The sequence below is a fragment of the Adiantum capillus-veneris genome, chromosome 22 (genome assembly GCF_014529385.1).
Source record: "Adiantum capillus-veneris isolate H3 chromosome 22, ASM1452938v2, whole genome shotgun sequence".
Lineage (NCBI taxonomy): Eukaryota > Viridiplantae > Streptophyta > Polypodiopsida > Polypodiales > Pteridaceae > Adiantum > Adiantum capillus-veneris.
Genome location: NC_140952.1, coordinates 98906955 through 98921660, shown reverse-complemented (window position 1 = coordinate 98921660; position 14706 = coordinate 98906955). Strand labels below are relative to the sequence as shown.

The 14706-nt window shown below is 43.5% G+C and overlaps 1 protein-coding gene and 1 pseudogene across 1 annotated transcript; one reads left to right on the top strand and one right to left on the bottom strand.

Moving 5' to 3' along the window:
• Positions 1 to 776: 776 nt before the first annotated feature.
• LOC147429892 (uncharacterized) lies at positions 777 to 2309 on the bottom strand (annotated as a pseudogene).
• Positions 2310 to 4893: 2584 nt separating this feature from the next.
• Positions 4894 to 9354, top strand: LOC147429891 (uncharacterized). The gene is made up of 6 exons (XM_086495716.1): positions 4894 to 5224; positions 7017 to 7089; positions 7171 to 7260; positions 8651 to 8672; positions 8759 to 8955; positions 9040 to 9354. Exons 1-6 carry the CDS (start codon positions 4894 to 4896, stop codon positions 9224 to 9226), a joined length of 900 nt encoding a protein of 299 aa, XP_086351842.1. The 3' UTR covers positions 9227 to 9354.
• The last annotated feature ends 5352 nt before the right edge of the window (positions 9355 to 14706 follow it).

Below are 14706 nucleotides of genomic sequence, written 5' to 3'. Positions count from 1 at the left end.
CCTGCCAACCTGTCTGTTAGACCGTCCATGTGCGGCAGAGGGTACTTGTTCTGGATAGTTATTTTATTCAGGGCTCTGTAGTCGACGCAGAGCCTGGACGAGCCGTCCTTCTTCGTGACAAATAGAACTGGGGCCCCGTAAGGCGACTTGCTGGGCCTGATGAATCCAGCTTCAAGTAGTTCCCCCAGTTGCTTCTTCAATTCTTGTAACTGTGTGGCATCCATTCGGTAGGGTGGACGGGCTGGCGGCGAATGGCCAAGCACCAATTCGATTTTGTGGTCCACCGCTTGCTTGGGTGGGAGACCAGCTGGAAGCTGAGGCGGTACCACGTCTTTGAACTCTTCAATCACCTTGATGATGCGACTATCCCTGATAGTGCACTCCTCTTCTGAATCTGCCAGTGTTACTTTCATTACACAGCAGTGAACCTGGGCCCCCTGTTTAAGATCCTTTTCTGCTTGCTTCGGGGAGATCCACATTGAGTCCGGAACTAGGTCGTCCCAGCTAACGCGAGCCTTTCCTTTTTCCACTGTTGGTTGTGTTGGTGTCTTAGTCTGAGCTGCATTTACCTGCCCTCGAGCTTGAGGTGGTACGTAAGGTTGCGGTTTGGGAGGAGCCTTAGTTTGAGTGGTCTTGCGGGCAGGAGGCGTGTCCATTGGTCGAATGATCGGGACAATCACCCCCTTTCCATTCATGTCCAGCATCAGTTGATTCATGCCCTTGGCATACAATCCCATCACATAGGAGTCATACCAGGCCAGGCCGAACATCATATCTTAGGAGTCCATGGGCACAACAATAAAATCCACTCTTGCCCGCCATTCACCTACCTGGACCGCCACGTCGTAGGCCATTGCTGTGTTTGAATCTTTGCCCTAGACAAAGCCTACTGAGATGCTTCGTCCTCCTCCGGGTTTGCAGGTCTTTACCCCCAAGCGTTTGGCGCATGACGGTGAGATGAAGTTGTGACTCTCTCCAGAGTCAAGCATCGCCAATTGTGATTGCCCGTTGATCACCGTCTTGACATACATATTCGGGATTGGTTTGATGCATGCTGCCAGGCAGTGTAGGGAAGCTTTGATGGTTCCTACGCGGACTGTTCCTTTGGTAGACTCCTTGTGTCCGCGTATTGTTCCTTCGGTAGACTCCTTGTGTCCGCCTTCTGCCTCTTGCTCCGTGATTTGTACCTGGGACGTTCCTGTTCTGTTGTCCGTGTTAGTCTCATTGGCCCAAGCGGAGTGAGCTCGAGACTAAGAGGTAGCTTTGTGACAGTCACCATCCCAGTGAGGACCCCCACAGCTACCGCAGGGGCGGGACGGGGTCACCTTCCAAGGCAGCGTTCGTTGAGTAGCCCCTCCTGACTGGTTCACTGAGAAGTTCCTATTACTCAACAAGCCACTGTAGCTGCTTGTAGCGTTACTGCGGAAACTTCCATATGGTCGGGTCTGGCTTGATGTGTTACCTGCGGGCTCATTTCTCTGAGGCCCTGACTTTTGTTTGAATTTGCAGGGGTAGTCCCACTTCCCCCAGTCTTTGTGTTGGTGGCCCCCTTTCGGCGCAAGTCGGAGTCCACTAACCTTTCTGCCATGGTTAATGCTGCCATGTAGTCGGCAGGATTTTGCTTTTCGATCTCCCTACGGGCCCAATCTTTGAGCCCATAAAGGAAGCCGTGGAGTCTCACTCTTGCCCAAGTCATCTGTTCCACTTTTAACATGGACTGTCTGTATCTGGACACATAATCCTACAACTTGCTCTCACCTTGGGTTAGGGCCCTCCATTCGTCTAGATGTCTGAAGTCCTCATTCTTCGGAACGAAGTAGTCCCGCATCTCAGCCTTGAGGCGGGTCCATGATATGTAAGGATTTTTTCTTTCTTCTAGTAGGAACCAATTGTAGGTGTCCCCTTCCAGGAAGTGAGACACTACTGACGTCCATAAGCGTTCTTCCATTTTGCCGGTGCGAAAGAAGCTCTCTGTGTCGCGGGTCCATTTTTCCAATATCAGGGAGTCCCGTTGGCCCGAGTAGGGAGTGGGCTTGATAGGGTTGAAGCTTCCCATTCCATCACTCCCACTCGCGGGAACTCCTGACGTGATTGCATGTCCTTTCCCTTTGTCCGATGCGGCATTCTGAGCATTCAGCAGACTCACCTATACGAGCTGTTGGACCAGCGCGGCTTGAGACTCTAGTATAGCCTCCCACCGGTTCATTCTGTCTTCGCGAGGGGGGTCATCCCTCTCTCCATCGAATGAGTCTTCGTCTGCGTGACTCATTGTGTTAGGTGACGAAGGCGCGGACTCAAACTCTGGGCATGCTTCGTTGATAGGGTCTAGGCGTTGTAGTCTCCCTTGTGAGCGTATCCACCTGGAATACTCCCAAGAGTCAATTACCCCGTCCGCTGCGATTTCTTCCAATCTTGCAGCGGGTAGGGGCGTGCTGCTTGAGTCACTTTCAGCGCGTCTCTGTGCCCCTCTGTTAGGTATAGACTGGCTTTGATTTTCTAGCTCTGATACCAAGTGTTACGGGACCCTGGAGAGCGACCCGTAAATAGGATTGAGGGGCCGCGCGCGTTCGCCAATCCTCCACCTGAACACAAGTTTGCCGACTTCACAACAAGTTGAGCGAGTATTTCAAAGGGACGCGCGAGACAAGATTGGGAGAAACAAGCCCGTGAGATGGGCGCTTTGTATTGATTCAAAAAGTTGATTACAAAAGGGACGGAAGCCCCTCCGACGCCTCTGAAGACTGGGTTAACCTAACTCCAACCTAGTATGGGTAGATGGTTTTATGGACGTGAGGATTGCCACCCCAGGTCCGGTTGAACAATCGGCCCCCTCTTAGCTACCCGGCAGGATGCGCACGGTTCACCAAGAGTGGAGTACTACTCCCATATAAGTCATTTAATTCGGGGCGCTCAGGCATACCGCCCAAGCCCCATGGCCTTGAGGTAGAAATCCCTCTCAAGGAATCACCGTCGGTCCCGTCAAGGAGCCGCGGTTCCAAAAACTGTACAAAATGCCGAAACAGCCCCACGGGCGCGTCCCGGGCCGATTTGGACCACAGGACCCCCGGGGACTCGCTGGCCACGGCCCAAGCGGGGCTCTCACTGGCAAAAAGCCTTTCGGGGGCTCCCACAGTCGTGTTGCGTTCACGGGAGCGACAGGTCCACCGGACGTCATGTGTTGGCCCGCGGGGAGCATGGCCGCGGAGAGGGGCAATTCACCAAACGGGGCCTCGGTCCCCCTCAAGCACCGTCCACGTTGGGGAGTTAGGTCACCGGTGTTAGGTTACCCGCCAGTGTTAGGTCACCCGTGTTAGGTTAGAGGGTGTTAGGTTAGCGGGTGTTAGGTTAAAAGTGGGAACGTGGACCGCCAGCACGCATGAGGGACAGCCCATATGGGGGCGCTTGAGGCAAGGAGGGACCGCCGATGCGCCGTGAAAAAACTCCATCTCATGAGGATCCCAACAGCTTCCTCGTGCATCTTGCTATATAACAACAGGGCCTTCTCTGCTTCTTCCTGCTCCTTTCTTTTACAAAGATCACATCACCATCAAGAGCTGCTGCAATGCAAACTGCAGAATGAATGAGGCCGGGAGGGGGTGTTTGAGGGGGGTGCATGCATTGCAATCGCGTGTTTGCCAACCGTCCCTATTCAAACTAGGCTTGCAGGTTCATGTGAGAAGAGACCGTATAATAAGAACCTTTATGCAACTAACACACACCGGCGCCGTGAGTTGCTCTCTCTCTCTCTCTCTCTCTCTCTCTCTCTCTCTCTCTCTCTCTCTCTCTCTCTCTCTCTCTCTCTCTCTCTCTCTCTCTCTCTCTCTCTCTCTCTCTCTCTCTCTCTGAAACATACACAGAGATACCTACTACCGTCTCCAACAATCGAATTCTCCTTTAGAAGGTACAGCCTCTCCCATTGCTAGCATTTTGTTTCGTTTCTCCTTTCTTCTGACAATGCATGGAATTCCATGAGACAACATCCCGATGGTACATCTTACAAAAGACGCCACTTCAGCAAGATCCCCAAACATAGCATACATGGTCACGAGGGCACTACTCACATAGACACTTGTGTGGCCACTCCTGAAGATATCATCATGTAATGCCCGGGAAATTTCCAGCGACAACGTTCTTGAGGATATTCCATAATTGAAACTAGGCTCTTCCTACTCCATAAGGGTGCACCAAGCTTGGATCATGATCGAAAAGGTCCAATCACATGGAGCAATGCCATGTTCTAGCATTAGCTTAAATACGTGCCAAGCTGTTTGCCTGTAACTGTGCTCAACATTCACCGCCCTCAGAATTTGTCTTACTCAACATCCAAGGTGTGCGGTCTCATCCAGTCTATCATCCCAGCACAGTAGCACAAATGACGCAATCTACTTGCCTACAAGAGCTAGATTACGTGTGTGTGTGTGTGAGAGAGACAGCGGACCAGTGCTCGATTTTTTTTTTTTTCAAAAACTTGGCAAACTAGAAACAATAGAGGTACATTGACAAAAATTTGAAGGTTTTTACAGCAAATTACACTATTTTTTTCAGCATTTTGTAGGTTTTCTCATTTTCAGATATAAACTTTAGAGGTAAATTTCAAAATTTGTAGGTGGGATTACACTAAACTTAGGTTTTTTGTAGCACTGCAACGGAAAAATCCGAAGAGCGGGCAGCAAATTTGGAGATCGGCATCTGGAGCAAATTTGGTACACTCTATCAAGTTCACACAAATTTAGGCCGGAGCTTTTCAAATGCAATGGAAGTTCGCTTAAATGCGTGTTATTATGGTGTTTGGCATGAAATGTAGCAGCATTAACAAGTGGTGCAGATTGTAGCTATTGTTTGAATGATGATGATGTATAATGCTTTTTCAAATCTTTATTGATGTAGACATTTATGGCTCCCAAAAGACGAGGCAGCAAGTCAATCAAGAGAACGTTTGATTCTCCATGCATGACCTTGAGATCTGGTCCTTCCAAGAGAAGGCATCCAATCGATCAAGAGGCATCTTCTCATGCAATTGCTACTCGTAGTCCTCATTTCAAACGAGGGGGAAAGAGACGTAGGAAATGCATCTTTGTTGATGATGAAGCTGCCGTGGAGGAAGGTTCTAACCATTTGGAGAGTGGGGATGATGTAAAAGGAGATGAGTCTCGAGAGCTGACAGTGGAGGTTGAAACAGGTGAGGATGTTGAAGATGAAGATTTAACAGAGTCTGATGGGATAGGTGAGGATGATGTGGCCCAACATTCTCAACACTTGGGGAAAAAAATCTTGTTGGGGATTATGAAGGATGTGTTAAGTCAATTTTACTTAAAACGAAGAAGCAACCCTCCACTTATACCTTTATGTCATTTGGTTGCTCATGAAGCTGTACGAGTGGCTACAGATTCTGCATCTTGGTTGATTCCTAGTTATGACAATGTTGCTTACTTGGATACAATGGGATCTTTTTTGGTGTCGGTGAAAGATTCCTTCAGCTCTTACATGCCTGTCACTCCTCTTGTGGAAGGTAGTTGGGATCCTATTTGGCAAGCTAAGAGTGTTTCATTTGATAATCAGCTCAATAAGGAGTGGCAAGAGCTTCGAGGGCGTCTGTTTTTGGTATGGGATGGAAACCATCGGCTGAAAACATGGATGCGACGCATAAAAGAAGGTAAGAATTAACATCAATGCACTAATTGTTTGCTAGATTTAACCGTACCTTCTTTTTAGCTAATTTGGTGTTCTTTTGTCAAGTATGGCATGATAATGAGGAATATCATGTGAGTGTGAGATGCCAATTTTTGGAAGTAGAAAAAAAAAAGAGGCCGAACTATTGCTTGCTCTTGACACCACTAATGTGTAAGTTGTAAATTTGTGGTCTTTTTGTATTTCTAAATTAATCTCGCTTTAAACTATTATTTTTCATTTGTTTATATATTTATTGTAGCATTTCACGATCAACAGTGAAACCAAATCTTGGGCATGAGATATACATGTTCCAAAAATTTGGTATCGCCAATAAAGAGAGCATTCTTGCACGTCTCACTCAAGAGGACAGAAAGTGGGTTGAGATAGAGATGGCAGTTGAGAGTAGATTATATCAAGGAGTTCCTCCTTGGTATAATTCTCTTTGTGTGTTGATTTCTCAACTAGTTTGGAAGGTGAATTGTTGAATTGAGTATTAACTATATATATTTTTTAAGATTGTTTATGATTCATTCATTGAATGTAGTTGTGGTTATGTGGATGATTTTAATGCATTTATTTCAAAGGAAACTGCAAAATTGAAAGCTCTTGGATTAGATAAGGTGGAGTTTGAAAGGCGATTGCAAAAGGCAACTAAACAAGAAGAAGCTCGATTGAAGGATAGAGGTTATAAGTTTTTGACAATTGCCAATCCAGTTCATGGAGAAGAATTTTTTGAGTTGCTCTTTGATCTGAAGTGGGATGATCCATCCAAGGTAAAAAATCACACGATACAAGTTAAATGCATTGTGCTCCTCAAAACTACCTTCTGAAAGGTATCACACTTTTCAATACTTTTTTACTAGTTTTTTGTTTATGTTTTTCAATTCTAATGAAAATAGTGACATTAAAAGAGAGTTAAATTTCTACTTGAGCAAAAAATTTCTACATGAATGGTATATGAATATACTTATATAAGATGGTGTTTAAGTTTTTGATATATTTTTGGTCTATAATGAAGGAAAAAATATATATTGGAGATGATGAGTCTTACAAAGGCCAAAGATCCAGTCTTTTCCCACTTTGGTGATGTGAAGCACTTTAGGGCTTACATTAGAAAAGAAGTTTATTGGGCTCACATGCATGATGAAGCTTTGTTAATAATATGAAGGTTGGAGGTTGAAGAGTTCAAATTGCTAGATGGATTTGAAGCTTTTTTCAAGGTTGTTTTCTAAATTGGTCACTTTTTCCTAATAAATGTGGATTTTATTGCATTGTTTTATGATGTGAATGACTACCATAGGTGCAATTAAGAAATCATGGCTTGCAAGCTTTTCCTCAACTTTTAGGAGATATTAAAAGTGCCAGGGACTCTTCCAAAATGCCTGAGCTACAAGAGTCTTGTAAAAGGATTTTATACAAGTGCAATTACATGATCCAACAAAGTCTTTGGCTCTTATTAAAATTATTTTGCTCAAGAGATTAAATGTTGTTATGGTGTAGATGGATGTGTGAATGTGTTTTAAATGGTACACTTGCTACAATGCCTATGGTTACTGAAGATTGGTCAAAGCTAGAGGATGAAAATACCATGTATCCCGGTTCTATGGTAGAAAAGGGTATTTCTATGTGGGAGTGCAGAATTTGCCCATGGTGGTTGGACTACCCTTTGGGGGTGATCCCAAAGCAAGAACTAGACTTACATGCAAGTATAACACTTTTTCTTTTTACATCAAGTTAATTCTCATATTATTATTATTATATTCTTCTATTATGATATTCAATTTTCCTACTATCATTCAAGTCCACCAGCCTTGAACTCGTTAGCATTTGATCTCTCTCTCTCTCTCTCTCTCTCTCTCTCTCTCATGCATGAAAAAATGCATAAGAAAGTATGTTCTAGTTTTTTATAAATGACTGAGGGTGTAAATGCTAAATTAATTTTCATTATATCATTAAAATTTTCTTGTGGTAGAGTTTTTGGAAGAGAATAAAGACAACGATAAAAACCAATCTGCTTCTTTAAAGAACTTAGAAGACATGGATCACAATCATGACTTGACCATGGATGGGGGCTCACAAAGAACAAAAGAAAGAAATCACTCACTACCTCTTCAAAGAGAGCACCAAAATCATGCGAGTGGGTCAAACATGGGTGACCACAACAAAACAACCTATCCATTAGGAGGGCTAAAGATTGACATGCCTAAAGAAAGCAGTGAAAAAAGCGTTTCAATAGTGGTTGAGTCAGTTATGGAGCGACCAACTTCATCAAGGCGACCAACCTCATGAAATACCGGTAAGTTTCTACTTGTTAAATATTTATTTTCTTGATAGTGCAAAACAATTCTATATTACTTGTAATTAAGATAAATTTTTAAAGGAAAATTGTAGGCTTTCAATTTTTTATTGTGGTAGATTCTCTTCTAGTTAATATGGCTAATGTTGATGATTTTGCCATTCAAAGGTAAAAAAAAGGTTTTGTGGCTTGTGTTATCAACATCAATAGAATGTTCAAGGTGGATGGTGTACTAAGCAACAAACGTTTTGTGTGTAGCATTAAAAAAATTTTGAGCACTCAAAGTCTTGGCTTGTATCACCATTGTGGAGCACCTTGTCGTGAGGTGTTTCGTCTTATCTTTGCGGATTTCCCTACTTCTTTGTTGGTGGATGGTTTAGTCCCAATTCGAGCAGGTTACTCAAAGTTTTTGTTTATGCTTTTTGTTTTGATCCATATCACTTGAAAAATTCATTCTAAACATCTTTTCAAAGGTGGATTAAGCAAAAAGATTCCACAATGGAATATATTTTTGCCTTCTCTTGTGCAAGGTGTGATGGATGTAGCAGAACCTTTCTTGGCAGATGAAGGTTTTTTCGTGACTCTATGTCTTGCACAACATATTGGAGAGATTATTACCCATGCTATAAAGGCTGGGTTACGACTTCATCGCACATAAACTCTCATGTGTAATGGGGGATATAGACACCCAGATACCCTAGAGGAGGTGAATCAAAATACCATGTTTTTGTGAAAGATTGCATTATTAACTTGATTTTGATTCAAATGTGTACATTGTATGCTTATATGTAGGTAATTGATCTCACGGTGGGAGTTTTTTGTCGAGCGGATGTTGCTATACCCACATACAATAGGGAGGCATGGGAGAAAGTCTCTCCTCGCATGTTTCCTGCATCACGAAGCTTTTTAATGGAGGAGCATCAAGAACGCACCATTGTTCTTGATATGCCTATCAGAGGTGGAGCAGAGAGGTCACCCGACTTCTACAGGTGAGAAGATAATCATTTTAATGTAAATTGAGCTTTAATTTATAGTTGAAAAATGACTTACATATTTTAAATTTGCATGTGTAGATGGCTCCTTGCAACCTTCACGGATGACTCAGATTATGTATTAGATGTGTTTTCAGGATGTGGAGGTCTTGGCAAGGCATGTGGTGAGGTTTATCAATATTGTTTGTGCTTGGAGGGGGATGACATAGTCTATGAGGAGTGTCTCAAAAAGATGGTTTGTGGTCCATATGTGGAAAAGAGAGTTTAGTATCACATCCATAGTTTTTTGAAACAATTATTGAACACACTCTCTATTTTTTGTTTCAAGAATGTTGACATAGGACATCTAGGGTTTTATTGTGCATGTTCTTGAAGTGATCTTGATTGCAATGCTTTTGTGAACTATCTACTCTTTCTAACATCCATACCAAACACTAATGCAGACACCTTGTTAAGCTTTGTTTTGAATAGGGATTTCTTTGAATGCTCTCTCTCTCTCTCTCTCTCTCTCTCTCTCTCTCTCTCTCTCTCTCTCTCTCTCTCTCTCGACTAGCATATTTAAAGAGAGTAAGTCTGAATAAGGATTTCTTTGAATGCTCTCTCTCTCTCTCTCTCTCTCTCTCTCTCTCTCTCTCTCTCTCTCTTTCTATAGCCTAGCATATTTAAAGAGAGTAAGTTTGAATACGGACTTCTCTGAATGTTCTCTCTCTCTCTCTCTCTCTCTCTCTCTCTCTCTCTCTCTCTCTCTCTCTCTCTCTAGCCTAGCATATTTAAAGAGAGTAAGTTTGAGGCGTTTAATTATTCAATGTGAGGTGATATTGTTCTATTGAATATTTCTAAGTGAATTGCAAGAATGTAAAAGATGTTGAAACAAAATGGAAAAATGCTTTAAATAAAGCAAAAAGCTCAAAATAGTTTAACATTTCATGAAAAAGATCGAAATGAAAAGCTCGCAAAAAAAAAGCACTCCATGCAACCCAACCAATTAAGCAATCCACTCACAACACATCTATATGTCCAGACTTCGTCGAGATCCAGGATGGGAAACCTTCAAATATGCCCACTACAATTGAAATTAGCCCCAAATGAGTGAAATATGTAGGGAAAAAAATAAATCAAATCGTCTCTTTTTGTCGCAAAAATTCAACACCAAAAACTTGTATCACCAATCCAACTCGCGAGCATGCCGTGGCTCTAATACCATGTCAAAAGTGCAACGGAAAAGAGTGAATCAGGTGGTGATCTCATCTGCAACTGTGAGAAAACCCCCTATGGGGACTGGGCACCCAATGGATCTTGAATCTATCGCAACAAATGTCTTCAGAATCAACCACCTGCCACGTACCGGCCACTAAACGGGAACAAGTGCAACCATCAAGGTCTATATAGACCTGCAAGTAGGGACTCAACAAGGAGGGAAAAGGGATCGCTAGAGAAAGGGAGAGAGATCAATGGCAAAACTCACAGGGAAAAAATGTTGGTGCTGAAAGAAAACACTAGAGAGAGGAGATGGCACACCAAAACACTAGAAAGATAATGTGCTAGAGAGAGTGTGCTCAAACAATCGAACTCTGCATATAACTGATCACAACATGCCAAAAGTACAAGGGAGGGGGAGGGGTTGCCTATATAGACAATCCCAAATTTCTCTACTCAACCTAGAAAGCCCACGACTTGGTAAATAGGCCAAAATGCTAATAAATGTCCAAACACACACTCGCTAAAAGTGACCTATAACACACATTTGACAACACAAATGCAAAACACTCAAGACTATGACCCCGAGAAACCCTAGGAACAGGGATCTTGCCTCATGTCAGCCTACCAAGTGGGCAACACCATGGAATGCACCGCTAAGAAAACATACGCCTACCTCAAATATGGCCGGATACCACAAAATAGCCCTCACTCCCTAATTTGCTCCTAGGAGATATTTAAGCCCACTGGACAAGAATCTAAAGTCTAACACACCTTTCAACAAAAATACAAAGATTACAGCTATTTAGTATAATCATAGCCATATAATCATTAGCAGAATGTGGCCTTCACAATATGACTCCACAATACCTAAATGTGAAGCTCCCACATATTCTTGGTATGCTCCATGGTTGTGTGCAACCCAATCAATTAAGAAATTCACCCACAACACATCTAAAACCAACTCGTCAAAATTGAATCCATAAGACTGCTCATATATTCCTCACTACCAGCAGATGTAACCACCAGACATTTGCATGAACATCTAATTTCCTTCAACAAGTACTCAATCACTTCATTTAATAAGTGGCTCGTGTCACTAACTATCTCAATCAGGATCCCTAATTTGTGCCTTTTGCTTGCCCATGTTCCCCTATCATGAAGCACCACTCCCACACACACTCGCATCTTTAGTCATTACTTGCATTATATCTCCATTTTTCACCTCTCTAAGTGGTAGGGAATTCCAAGAGGGCTCTTGCATCTACCCCTTAAGTCCCCAGATACTCCGTGATTGGCAACTAACAACCCCCACTTTCCATATTTATAATAGTTTTACATCGCACATTTATCTACTTCACATCTCTTGACATTTCGATTTTGAACACCAAAAAACATATTTGTATCTACCTATGCACCCGACCCAATATTGATAATAACCTATGTTACATCCCTAGACATCAAGATGGGTGCCTCAACAATTTCCAACTAATGAAAACCGGCCCTACATGTGGATGCACCATTAGCTCAAGGAATGTCAAGAAGGGCGGTTAAGGAATCCTATAGATAGAAAGCTAGGGTCATTTGATCACACCAGTTGGACACAGCCAAGGTGCCCATCCTTATGTCTAGGGATTTGTCACTACACCACGATAAAACTTCATGCCTTGATCTAGAACCACACAAACTCCATGCCTTCATCTAGAACCACACAATCAATGTACAAATCTTATTCGTTTGCAAAACTGCCTATATGTATTTCTGTCGTTACCTTGGGGGTAGCCTCTGCACATTTTGGTATGTGGCCACACCGAAGGAATTTTCATGCCAAGGGTAGGACTATAGGAGGCCACGGCCTTGGCCAAGGGCCGACAGATACACATGCAATATAGGGGCTATATGTAGCTAAGAGCCAAGGGCCTATATATAGGTAGGTTGGGTGGTTATGAGCATGTCTATCTTCCCTATGGCCTTTCACTCATATAGAAGCTCAGGGATGGAGGGGGGAAGGGGAAGGCTTGCATGTTTTTGCATGGCGAGGCATGAATTGCTGACTCTCTCTCTCTCTCTCTCTCTCTCTCTCTCTCTCTCTCTCTCTCTCTCTCTCTCTCTCTCTCTCTCTCTCTCTCTCTCTCTCTCTCTCTCTCTCTCTCTCTGTGCTTCGAGCTTGGCTGCCATGGAGTGGGCAGAGTCCCTTGGAAGGAGGAAGAGGATAGGACCGCAGGATAAGCCTCCTCCATGGCGGGCTCAAGAAGGCATGTCCCGACATGGGCAAGATTCCTTAGGTGGAAGATGAAGGCAAGCTCCGAGTGCGGGTAAGCACCCTTACACACAAGGGATGGTCGTAATCGACCTCTATGGAACTGCGATCTCTTGAGCTTGTTCAGATTACGACGGTGTGCTAAGCAAAATTTTTCATAGGCTCGTTGAACAGTAAGCAACACTACGCGCTCAAAGTTTCTCTTCTGCCCTGCGTAGTCATTTGCAATAGATCCTCCATCGCTGGTTTGTTTGTTTTTATTTTTTTAGTTCCTTATTTTCACATTGGGCGCCCTAAGGCCACCCTTGGGGGTCACTCCCACAGCATAGACTACAAAAGCCAACAGGCCGATCCGGGTTACATGCATGGACCGTGCAAGCCGTACAAATACAGAGTTCAGCAAGATATGGTATGACCAAGATTTGCACGGCATAGTAAACCTGTACAAGGCATCATGCATGGGCATGTCAGGCAGGCCTTGGCAATTGCCGCAGATCGATGTACTTGGCACGATAGCACAACTATATTGGCCAATCTACAGGTGTTAGAGGACCGCGAGAAGGCATCATGCACCCAGCATTGGCCATGCAAAGACCTTAACGTCGCAAGCTAGATAAGATTAAACAAGAAGTGCAGGGCCTTTCACAAAGGCATACACGCCGTGCTCAAATTGAACCAAACCAATACAGAAAGGTTGTCGATCTACTGGCTTCAACCCAACAATGGATTCAAAGGAGGCAAGGCTTCCCTTATCCGCTGCCATCGCCAACGAGGTGATGCTATGACTTTCAAGACAATCGCTTCATGTCTGATGGAGTTTTTTGATATCATCGTCTTTGATGTCCGATAAGTACCATGAACTGGAGATTAATGTTTCATCTTCATTTAAATTTTGCAAAATCTTGCATTCATAAAAGCAAGATTTGAGACCCTGCCTTATGATGGAAGGGGAGCTTGTTCCCACATATATTTGTCATGGATAAATATCATGGTGTTCAAGCCAGGCCTGTGGCATATCAGTACAGTCAAGGCCCGTGGCATGTAAGGAAAAGCTATTTGGCAAGGTCAACCCTTAACTATAATTGCATGCTGCTGTCAAGAAAGTTTCCTCGAGCATGGCTCATATACACGTTGTCTGCCATTGATGTGGTCAGGCAAGGAAAACACCTCGTGTTACCAAGCAAAGAGGAAAAGCAAGGATTTCAAGAGCACGACTAAACACATTGACATCCACAGCTATGAGCCGAATCCAATGCGATCACCAGACATACGGCATAGCAGTTTTTGACATTCGAAATATGCAATCAGCATACGAACTTGGGAGTCTTTGTAATGTATGCATGTTTTTCTCACTCAAGATCTTATTAAACCAAGCCAAGAAGGCATGTGCGGGACATCCAACAGCTCTCAAGTCCTTTGCATATATGGCTATGAGCCGGTTTCGAGCGCACTACCAGAAAGTGGGCAACAAGGTTAGTCCATTTCAAGTTATTTTTGTTTTTTGTCTATGTTTTACTTTTCATTTTGGATAAGATCTCTCTGTTGTGTAAGGCAAAGTACTCGGGCAGACCCCATAAGAAGCCATTGTATAAAGCAAAGTGCTTTACCTGTCTTCATGTGTGAAGCACAGCTTCTCTTATGTGCCCAAGTACTATCAATTGACTATAGATCAATGATAATGGCACACATCTTTTGCACTTCGTGGATATAAACTCACAGGCAACGCTACACTGTGATGTATCCATTCCCACGGCACGTATACCAACGGCTCACGTGGTTGAGGACGACAAGGGCTTGTTATTCTATTTTTTTCTTTGTATGCATGGCATACTAGTACAATGTCCGTACAACAGCCATCATTGCATACGCTTCCGCTATAACATTAAATACTCTGTCAAGAACAAGATACGTCACTGATATCTTAAAACATTTTTTATGTTATTCACAGGCAAAGTGCCGTATTTACAGTTACCCTAATACAGTCACAATCACATACAAGGTTAGTGGGACAGGATGTGACTTATCATACCTCTCTCTACGAGGGTGTGGTACAAGTACACAACTGTACTCTTATAGGATAAGCTCAGCCTCTCTCTACGAGGACGTGTGGTGGTACACTTCTAGGCTAAGCTCAGACACAGACATGGTCTGCATGGGATCATATGGAAGGGGCATACATCACATTCGAATAAGGGGTTTTCCTCAGTCCAGCATTCTCTATCTCTCTCTCTTCCCAACTTCTATCCGGCAAAAGTGAAACTAGGCATGATTGTCTTGAAATCTTTCTATGA

What these genes read in the sequence shown, in the direction of transcription:
- LOC147429891 (XM_086495716.1), top strand. Translation starts at nt 4,894, where the DNA reads ATGGCTCCCAAAAGACGAGGCAGCAAGTCAATCAAGAGAACGTTTGAT. An exon ending in CTAGAGGATGAAAATACCAT is followed by an intron (nt 7,261 to 8,650) that starts GTATCCCGGTTC and finishes TGGGGGATATAG; the next exon opens with ACACCCAGATACCCTAGAGG. An exon ending in AGGTCACCCGACTTCTACAG is followed by an intron (nt 8,956 to 9,039) that starts GTGAGAAGATAA and finishes TTGCATGTGTAG; the next exon opens with ATGGCTCCTTGCAACCTTCA.